Genomic DNA, 10,442 nt, shown 5'->3' with positions numbered 1-10,442 from the left:
CCCAGGAGTTGGAGGTTGCTGTGAGCTGCGATGCCACGGTACTCTACCCAGGGACAGCTTGAGGCTCTGTCTCAAAAAAAAAAAAAACCTTTCCCATTTTAAATGCTGTTTGATGGTAAGGTGAAGTAGAAGAGGAGCCAGAATTAAAAGCTTTGTTTTTCGGAAACCATTTTAATCCAAAGAATTTATAGGGTAGTGCCTGTGGCTCAAAGGAGTAGGTCACTAGCCCCATATGCTGGAGGTGGCGGGTTCAAACCCAGCCCCAGCCAAAAACAAACAAACAATAACAACAAAAAACAACAAAGAATTTATAAAATGGCATTTTAACTCTGAAACAAGGATTCCAGACTGGGTGCAGTGGCTCACGCCTATAATCCTAGCACTCTGAGAGGTCGAGGTTCAATTCCTTCAACTCAGGAGTTTGAGACCAGCTTGAGTAAGAGCAGGTCCCGACCTCTAAAAATAGTTGAGTGTATACTCTCAACTATTTCTCTTCAGATCACATAAATCCTTTGCCTTTTAAAAATAGCTGGGCATTATGGTGGGTGCCTATAGTCCAAGCTACTCGGGAGGCTGAGGCAAGAGGATCTCTTGAGCCTAAGAGTTTGAGGTTGTTGTGAGCTATGACGCCAGGGTACTCTACTAAGGGCAACAAAGTGGACTCTGTCTCAGAATAATAATAAAAAGAAAATAATAAAGAATGCCATCTTTCAAATGAAAATTTCAGATACTGATCTCTTAAAACTTTTCTCTAAAACATGAGTATACTGTACTGACTCATAATTCGTATGCACAGAACAGGGGTTGCTCATCAATGCAGCAGCACTGCTGTGTTCTTGGGTGCACAGCCACCGGGAAATGTTTCTGGCATTCCTCTAGCTAGGCTCACAGATGGGAGGGGCCTAGATTAGCATCCGTCAGTTCAAAGTCAAAATGAAAGTGATGCTATTGTACTAGAGTTGACCACAAAAGAAGAGATACACCTGGCTCCCAGCAGCCCTCTTTGTAAGGAAGGCTTCTTATTGTTTATCTGCATCTCACTGATCTTTTCTCTCCCTGGGAAAGTGGACAAGAATGGGCAGAGAAGACCCTGTTGGCCCCTGAGGTTCATTTGGTTGGGATGAGTGTCCACTAGCAGACCAGCTGCCTGGGCAACAACACTCCCCGCCCAGCCAGGCCAGGTCATAGGCTGCACGAGGGCCGGACTTTTGCCCTTTTCACCAGTGGGATCCTAGTGCTGAGACTAGGGCCTGACACAGAATGGGCTTCCACTCTGAACTCATTTGCTGAATTGAATCTATAAAGTTAGCTGGAACCCCAAGATTTGTATATACTTCTATTTGCTTAAAATGTTGCCATGTTTGGTTTTTAGGAAAAATAATTTTTTTTATACCATAGCCACACATTTTCTAACATTTTACCTCTACGTATGGGGAAAATGACAGGAAGAATTTGACTTTTTGTTTCGCTGACAGCTACTCTGTTAATTTCCCAAACAGAAAACCTTATGCTGCCATAGGCTGACTGTCACAGTAAATAACTGTGACCTTTGCTGTTGTGCCCATGCTTTCCATTGCTACCTCTGGGCTCGCTCATTGCTTTTGATACTCTCAGAGAGAAGGAAAGATAAAGTGAGATTAGAAAACAATTCTGGTATTTCAGGGAGGAAAAGCAAAAACCAAGATTCAGGACCAAAGACATCTACCTTCTCTACCTACAGACTTCTCTTTGTAACATGATCTAACGTGATCCATGTACAAAGACATCAACTATGGAATGGCCAGCCAGTTTGCGAATAAAGTGGGACATTGAAGTAGACTGCCTTTTTTTTTTTTCTTTTTGAGACAGAGCTTCAAGCTGTCGCCCTGGGTAGAGAGCTATGGCATCACAGCTCACAGCAACTTCCAACTCCTGGCCTCAAGCGATTCTTCTGCCTCTGTCTCCCAGGTAGCTGGGACTATAAGTGCCTGCCACAGCACCCGGCCATTTTGCAGCCATCATTGTAGTTTGGCTGGCCCAGGCTAGATTTGAACCCGCCAGCTCAGGTGTATGTGGCTGGCACCTTAGCCGTGTGAGCCACAGGTGCCGTGCCAAAATAGACTGCTTTTACTTTAAGTACCCTGACTGTAGGTGGCGGTGAGCCTCTTACTGAAGCCTTGGCCATCAGCCTGCCCCTTCATTCCACATGATATAAAATGCATTAATAAACTGCTGATTTTTCTGTTTGCTTCTTAGTTTGACGTCAACAACAAGATCAAGTTCTGATGCTCTGCAGGGGCGATGTGCAGACCCTGAACTGGAAGTAAGTTCATTTCCTTTGCCTTTCCTGCTTCATTTCAGGGGCACCATTTCCCAGGAGGACCTTTTGTGTTTAATTGTGTCTTTGTCTGTCTGCATTGCGTGATCCTGTTTTTCTGCTCAAGAAAGAAAAATTTTGGTATCAGAAAAGAAATGTTTTCCTGTATACCGCAGGATTAAAATGAACCAATGAATTTCTGATTTTCTTCCAGCCAAGCTGGCCTCTTAGGTGTCACCCTGCTGTCTACCCCTTGCTAGAGGCTTGGGGACCTTGTCAGGCCAGCACCTGCCGTCTTCCTCTGTCATTATGGAATATGGGTGGGTTAGCATCTTGTCTGTTGATCTGTTTTATACCTGTCTGTGCCCCCTGTACATAGCTTGACTGTGAGATTGTGTAATAGCTGTTCAGAACGAAAAGAACAAGACAGGAAAGGGAGGGACCTCTATCTGCTCTGTGCCGGACACTGCTGAGCACAGTAAATAGATTAATTTATTTAACTGTGTGTCAGTTTCACAAGGTAAAGGATCACGGATGATAAGTACATCTATATCAGGCTTTTTGTGAGACCCTTTAGCTGCATATCCAGGGGTGTTTAGCAGATGCCTGTTGGTCAAGGAAATGTCTCCTATTTTGTTAATTGTGCAAAAGTTTTCCTGGGGGTCTCATTGGACCATCCTCCAGAATGAGAAAGATCTCCTCAGATGGAGGCAGCCAGGAAAAGACTTGGCCCTGATCCCAAGAATGGAAAGATCCCAGAGTTCCAATGATGGCTGAGACCTGCCACATGCTGGCTGCTGTTCTAGGCTCTTCACAGGTGAATTCATTTAATCTTCATAAAAGCCCAGCAAGGTGCCATTATCTCCATTTCACAGGAGTGAACAACAGGAAAGTTGAAACCTCACAGATTACCCTTTGCCAGGATATAGACCAGGGGTCCTCATGGGCCCCGGGACGAGTGGGCTGCTAAGCAGGACAGGCAGCGGTGGCAGAAACACCTGGCCGGCCGAATATATGTCCTTGGCGGGCCGTAGTTTGAGGACACCTGATATAGACCTTTAGCTGCAGAGTCTGTGTTGCTGACCACTGCTGCCCAGGAGCTCAGCTGCTGTGCCCTGGCCCTTGCTGCTGACCTTGCCTGGCATCTGGCCACTGGCTGCCTTCTAATAGCTTTCTCTGCATGGAACAGTCCTGGTATCTGTCCAGATATGGGCACAGTACTCTGCAGCTGGGCGTTGGGGGATGGTCTTTCCTGCACCTGACCTGGAGATAGTGAACCATTATGAAGGTCTGTCAATCTGCCAGCATCATTCACCAGCTCTTTCTGTCACTTCAAGGGGAAAACTGTGCTGAGTCTGAATAAGTTACTGCCTATATACAGAAGAGAATGGTCTCTAGAAGGCAGGCGTTTGTTCTCAATGCTGACTGGGTGACCACCTGCTGAGGCTGTCTGGTTATGGTTTCAGTGTCCCTATTGTGTAGAGTTTAAGCTCAAAGAACAGCAAGTCTCTAAGTTAGATTTAAGAGAGGATGTTTTTCTTCTCAGTGCAAGGGAAAGGTCCCAGTGTTTCCTTCTGAACCCGAGAATCTGCAGGAGGGAAGTTGGTTTTCCCTCCTGCCTCACATTTCACAGGATACAGCTCTAAAAGGGAGAGTTATTAGCTTCTTCTGGTAACAAGCTTCAAAAGAATTAGAACCTCAACATACCATGTCTTGGGCCCACTGAATGAATTTATAATTTTTGGGCTGTGCCATTTGACCCAGCCAAGGTCCTATCAAGGCTAATACCTCTACTACACGTTTCCTCAACAAGCAGAGAAACAAGGGCTTGGCCTTGAGGTGTATGAATGAGATGAGGGCTCAGCTCATCCCAGGCCCTCTGTTCTCTGTAACTTAAACGTCTTCATCCAGAAAGTGCCAAAGACTCAGTATTTCCCAGACTGTCTTGGCACCCGGCAGCTTTCTTATTCTGTGTTTATCGGAGTCCTCCTGGAACCAAGTACTAACTTTTTACAACCTTATTTTTTAAAGTTAAGTTTCGTGTTCTGAGTAGGTAGTAACAAAATGAAATTCAGAAAGTACCAAAGACGTTTCCAGGGCAAGCGTCCCATCCCTCCCTGTCCATAGCCAGCATGTCAGCCTGATTTTAATAGGCAATGTGGGTGGGCTTCCTGCTTCCAGAGGCCTTAACTTGACCATTTGGACTCTGTCAGCTTTACCCTATCCTAGACATTGCGTTCACCTGTTGTGTACCGGGGACCTCCAAGTTCCCATCCTGCATTGGTGTGTTTCACCTGTCATTAGGTTGCTTTGGTGGCTTTGGCCAGCCATTCCCCCTGCCTGAGCTCAGTTTTCTCCCCTGTAAACAGTATGGTAACCCCCGCCTCAGAGTTGAGGAGGATCTTGTGATGTAGCGTGTAACACGGCGCCAGAAGGCAGAGAGCACCAGGAGGGGGCTCTTGTCCTGCTCACTGTGTGTTCCACCCCGAGTTCTCCAGAATCGATGCCAGGGCGGAGATTGATTAGGAATCATCAGCATGTGCGGAGGGGAGGAAGAAAGGAGGGTGAAGGATGTAAAATTGGGCAGAAGGTGAAGCTGAAGGACAGTGCAGACTGGACAAAGCCTTGCTCTCCCCAGGGGGTGCTCCCGAGCTAGTTTAACCCACCAGAGTTGTCTCCAGGGGGGTCCTAGTTGCTGGGCCTTTATCCCATGCTGTCATCAGCCACTTGACAGGGATTACCCAGGAAGGGTAACTGGAGCAAGCTCCACGTCAAAGGGGACCTGGGTGGCACCTCTCCATCTATGGCATTCGCTGTCACCAGTGCCTTCCACATCTGGGAGAGAACAGACGCTTAGTCAAGGCCTCTTGAAGGAATAAAGCGTACACTTCAGGGCTTGGGGTGTGATTCAAATAGGGGAAGGTTTGGCGCATAGGTGGACCCTCGGGCCTCACTGATGAGGAGGTAGAGAGTGGAAATCACCTGCCTAACTTTGTTACTTTTGCTTCCCAGGTAGCTCGGTGTTGTTTTTGCTTTGGTCCAGATGGGGAGGGTAAGTGGAACGCTTTTATTCCTTGCTTCTGTGTGGCTGCTGCAGACCTGTGGCTCTAGTCTGCAGGCAGTTGGGATTCAGACACAAATAATGCAAATGGTAGGGGGAAAATGTTTATTCCCAAACTGGCTTACTATTGATGTACTTTTCATGTTTCTCCTCTGGGGTGGCTCGGTCTGTGTTGGGAGTCTATCAAGGAGAACCAGCCTATATTTTGGCTCATATTTAAGTTAAGTTATGCAGTGAGATTTAGAGAAGCAAATTACGTGGTAAGATCTAGAGAAGTAAGCATACTTCTTTTAAAGGATTGATTTGGAAAACACTAGAAGGTCCTCAAAATAAAGCGTCACCTTATTTCAAGGCCATTTCTTTCCTTCAACTTATTTTCCTTCATGGATTGGAAGATTCCAAGAGCTCAATAACTCCAGGATGCTAAGCTTATAATAAGTTTCCTATCTCGGCTCGGTGCCTGTAAATGGCTAGGGCGCCAGCCACGTGCACCGGAGCTGGCAGGTTCGAGCCCAGCCCAGGCCTGCCAAACAACTATGACAACTATAACCAAAAAATAGCTGAGAGTTGTGGCAGGCGCCTATAGTCCCAGCCACTTGGGAGGCTGAGTTAAGAGAATCGCTTAAGCCTAAGAGTTTGCGGTTGCTGTGAGCTATGATACTACAGCACTCTATGGAGGACGATATAGTGAGACTCTGTCTCAAAAAAAAGAAAAAGTTTCCTATCACAGTTTTAAGTAGCCTGAGAGTATAAGTGGCTTTTTGACATCTTGCCTGCTCAGCAGCCCTGAGATTGGATTGGTGAGTGTGGCTTTGCTGAATGGTTATGTTTGCAGGTGTTCACTTGTTGACCTTGGGCCCCCTCTGTGATTCACAGACACTGACGACGAGCAGCAGGCAAAGGACGGACCAAGGGTCATTTATGATGAGAAGAAAGGCACCGTCTATAACTATTCCTACTTCCACTTCATGTTCTTCTTGGCTTCCCTCTACGTGATGGTGACCATCACCAGCTGGTTCAAGTGAGTGGCCCATTGGCTTAGACATTTTTGAAAGGGAAGTCTTGAAGTTAAGAGTGCTGTCCTTTAAAGTGCTAAGACAGGTGGGTGTGGTGACTCAGGCCTGTAATTCCAGTGACTGGGAGGCTAAACTGGGAGTATTGCTTGAGGCTAAGAGTTCAAGACCAGCCTGGGCAACATAGTGGGACGCCATCTTTTAAATAATTGAAGGAAGACAGGAAGGAATATGCACAGACACTCAGCAAATGTGCTGGAGTGAACTAAACCTTACCTTAGTTCTGCTGCACTCACAACCTTTAGGGAGTGGTTCTGAGTTTTTAACAGTTAATTGGCTTGTTTTTAACCCTGGAAATTGGTGATGCATACTGCAACATTAAGAAAATGGAAAGTGGCTCGGCACCTGTGGCTCAAGTGGCTGAGGTGCTGGCCACATACACCCAAGGTGGCGGGTTCGAATCCAGCCCGGGCTGCCAAACAACAATGACGGCTGCAACCAAAAAAAAAAAGAAAATGGAAAGTTAGCTCCACATGGGTAATAGTAATTGAGGAAAATGTGCAATTCATAAGTAATCATCTCCTTCTAAGAAAGAGAAAATATCCCCCGTTGCCTCCTACTTCATATTTTGTGTGTCTCCCCCCTATTTTTTCCTACATTTTTGTTACAAAGTCTGAAACATCTATTTTTACAAAATGAACCAGTGTGGAATTATGAAAAATAATAAAGCGACACCCCCACCCCCCACCCCCCCACACACAGAGATAACCACTGCTGTGGTGTGTTTCCTTTCATTCCTTTCCTGTGCATTGACAAGCCGATGTAATTTTTCTAGCATAAATATCGTTACATATGTTTTCTCTCTTGAAGTTTTGTTTTATTTTGTTTGTTTGTTTGTTTGTTTTTTGGTAACTTGGCAATCCATGATGGACCTGAACTTTCCCTGACCCTACACAGAGATTCATCCTTTTCTACAAATCCAAAGTTTGAGTCTTATCAAAGTTTGACTGCTCAGTTGGGCGTAGGCATCTAGACCCATCGTGCTTTCCTTTATTCATTAATTCAACACACTTGTGAGTGGCTCCCATGTGCTCCACTGTTGTAGGTGGCAGGGCCTATCTAGAGTCTAGTGGGAGAAACAGACCATGACTCAAATCAAATACAGTGTGTTAGATGGTGATGAGCTTTGGGAGAAAAATAAAATGAGGAAGGAAGAATACCAGCAGGGTGGGTTGGTACGGGCAGCAGCTTCAGCACAGGGATTTGGGAAGATTTCATTGGATTCAGGGAGCTATAACTCAAGAGCAGATAACAACAGACGTCAAGGAAATAGAGAAACCAGAATCCTCTTGCATCGCTGGTAGCAATGTGAGATGAAGCTGTTTGGAAAACAGTTTGGCAGTTCCTTAAATGGTGACACGGAGTTACAGTATGATGCTGTTATTCCACTCCTAAGCGTATACCCAAGACAAAAAGAAAAATATGTCTGCGCAAAAACTTGACAGCAATGTTCATAGCAGGATTATTCATAATAGCAAAAGTAGAAACAACTCAAATGTCCATCATCTGGTGAATGGATCAACAAAATTTGCTATGTCCATGCAATGAATATTATTTAGCAGTAAAAGGGAATGAAATCCTGATACATGGATGTGCCTTGAAAATAGCATGCTAAGTGAAAAAAAAAACGGTTGTAGGAGGTGACAGGATTCCTTTTATGTTAACTGTATAAAATGGCCAAATCCCAGAGAGACAGAAAGTAGATTAGATTGGTGAGTGCATGGTGATAGGGGCAGGGGGGAGGGGAGGACAGCTAAGGGTGCAGGATTTCTTTCTGGGGTGATGAGAATGTTCTAAAATGGATTGTGGTTATGGTTGTGCTTGTCTGTCTGTGAATTATGCTAATTATGAATGGGTATGAATTATATCACACAATTGAGTGGTTAAAAAAGGAAAAAGAAAGGCTGGGGTTGGGACAGGAAGGAGGGAGACAGTGAGATAGACCCCTGCCACCACCACTGTTCCTGCTCTGACCACAGCTGGGTCTCTTTATTTCTGCAGCTATGAAAGTGCCCACCTGGAAGCCTTCTTCAGCGGGAACAGGTCCATCTTCTGGGTCAAGATGGCCTCCTGCTGGATATGTGTGCTGCTGTACCTGGGGACACTGCTCATCCCTCTCTGCCGCCCTGCTCCGCATTACTCTGTGTGAGGATATCAGCTGTGCCCTTGGCTCAGTAGGCCTGCAGCCCAGAAGTGCCATCCTTTGAACAGTGTCCCAGGGGTTCCAGCAGTGATGGTCCCCAGTGCTTGAGTGGGTCTGAAAAGGCTTTCAGAAAAAAAATCTGATTAGGTTTTTAATTTTTAAATTTGAAAAGAAGCTATCAGTTTGCCCCAAAGGATTTGAAATGTTCAACCAGACTGATCGTAGGTGATAATATATATTTTTATTTGTCTTACTGCTGGGAACCAGATCGTAGTTAATGTTGTGATATTTTCCTTCTACATGGTTTTTTTTTTTTTTTTTTTTTTTTTGCCAAAACAGAGTTGGGTGGGGAGAGGGGGGACAACTTTTTTTCACAGGGATAAAAACCTTCTTTGTTGGCCTGTCATTCTCATCCTTGGACTAGGAAAACATGCCAGAGTTTGAGTCCCCAAACCCCTCTCAGTTGGTTTTCCTGGAGCCTTGTCCTTGGTGGGCTTTGAGCATAGGACATGTGTCGCCTGCAGGGCCCCTGGTATTTATAGGGTACAAGCTGCTTCCTTGTGGCCACCAGCGTTTCCCTTCGAGGCTGTGATGCTGGGAATCACAGCCCTGACTCCTTCCCAGGGGTCTCCTCATCCTTCCAGGCTCTGCATCTTTGTAATAATGAGAAAAAGCACAGTTGGCTCCATCTTCCCCACGTGGTTCCCCACTGTGTTATCACCACCTGATCCAAATCACTGCAGTAAGCAGTAAGCATGGACCTGCTCGTGTCTCTCTTCACGTGATCAGAGAACGAGGTTCATGTTTTCTTTACCTAAGTGACAGAGGGCTGTAATTTTCACTCGGTAATGCTATGCACCATATGCTCTGAGGACCTTCACTGAAAAGACACCTCAGCCTGCCACACCCCTCTTTCAGTGGCTAAGGTCGGCCCATTAGTTTCTCCTCCACCTTGAAGCCTTCAAAATTGTCAGAGCAAAAGAACGTTTGTTTCCCAAATCTTTAATGGGACCCTTACGGTTTCCTTGGAGTAGATTTACTGAGGTGAGAATCCCAGGCAGCCTCAGACAGCCCTCAGTCACAAGCCTGTTAGACAAGCTGTGAAAGGGACCAAATATACTTACAGAAAGCAAGGGTGGTTGGGAATATTAACTAAGCCATACACAATCTCTGCAGAATCTTCCACAACACATACCGTGTTTCTCCGAAAATAAGACACTCTTCTCAAGAAGACACCCTAAGGCTTATTTCAGGCTCAGCACAGAAATGCAGTGTATCTGCATAGCCACGCCCATCACTAGGTCTTATTATGGGGTAGGGCTTATATTTAACAAATGCATAGAAATCCTGCTAGGGCTTATTTTGGGGGTAGGTCTTATTCTGGGGGAAACAGTACTTGTAAAGTAACGTTCGCAGAGACTTGGAGCAGCTACCCAGGAATATGTCCATGTTCAGCATCGATGTTCTTCATTAGGAAAGAGGTGTGCAAGTAGAAAGTCCATTAAAAGCACCAGTGGAGACACTGGCGAGGGCTTTCCTGTTAGTACTTCATGCAAGGTAGAAAGAATCTTCTAGAGCTGCCTGTAAGTAAGGGTTTGGGAATTAAAAAGACTCAGCCTACATGTTTTTTCTGTGGCCTGTTGTATGAGTTTGGAGCCCACGTAAGCCAGGCTCCCGTGTGCCAATGCTGGTGGGGGAGATTAGTCAGATTCTTCATTTCTACTCCTTCACCCTCCTCTCAAGAAAAACCAAGGGAGAAAGAAGCAAATCCAGGGGATTAACTCCTTTAGAACTTCCCTTATTTTTTACAGTGTTTGAGATTCAATTTTAAAAGGCACTCAGTGTAAGAGATTCACGGTGGGTAAACTT

The 10,442-nt window shown here is 45.6% G+C and overlaps 1 protein-coding gene across 1 annotated transcript in view; it reads left to right on the top strand.

Annotated features, from left to right (window-relative positions):
* The window catches only part of SERINC5 (serine incorporator 5), a 123,251-nt gene extending 114,347 nt beyond the window's left edge, over positions 1 to 8,904 (top strand). The window contains exons 9-12 of the mRNA XM_012802760.2: positions 2,236 to 2,302; positions 5,309 to 5,348; positions 6,234 to 6,378; positions 8,432 to 8,904. Of these exons, the coding sequence (XP_012658214.2) occupies positions 2,236 to 2,302; positions 5,309 to 5,348; positions 6,234 to 6,378; positions 8,432 to 8,579 (400 nt within the window). The 3' untranslated portion in view covers positions 8,580 to 8,904. The remainder of the gene's footprint in view (positions 1 to 2,235; positions 2,303 to 5,308; positions 5,349 to 6,233; positions 6,379 to 8,431) is intronic.
* The last annotated feature ends 1,538 nt before the right edge of the window (positions 8,905 to 10,442 follow it).

Source organism: Otolemur garnettii, unplaced genomic scaffold (assembly GCF_000181295.1).
Source record: "Otolemur garnettii isolate 467f Iridium unplaced genomic scaffold, OtoGar3 scaffold00017, whole genome shotgun sequence".
NCBI lineage: Eukaryota > Metazoa > Chordata > Mammalia > Primates > Galagidae > Otolemur > Otolemur garnettii.
Note: the sequence above shows the minus strand (reverse complement) of the source record. Positions and strands in the feature narration are given on the sequence as shown.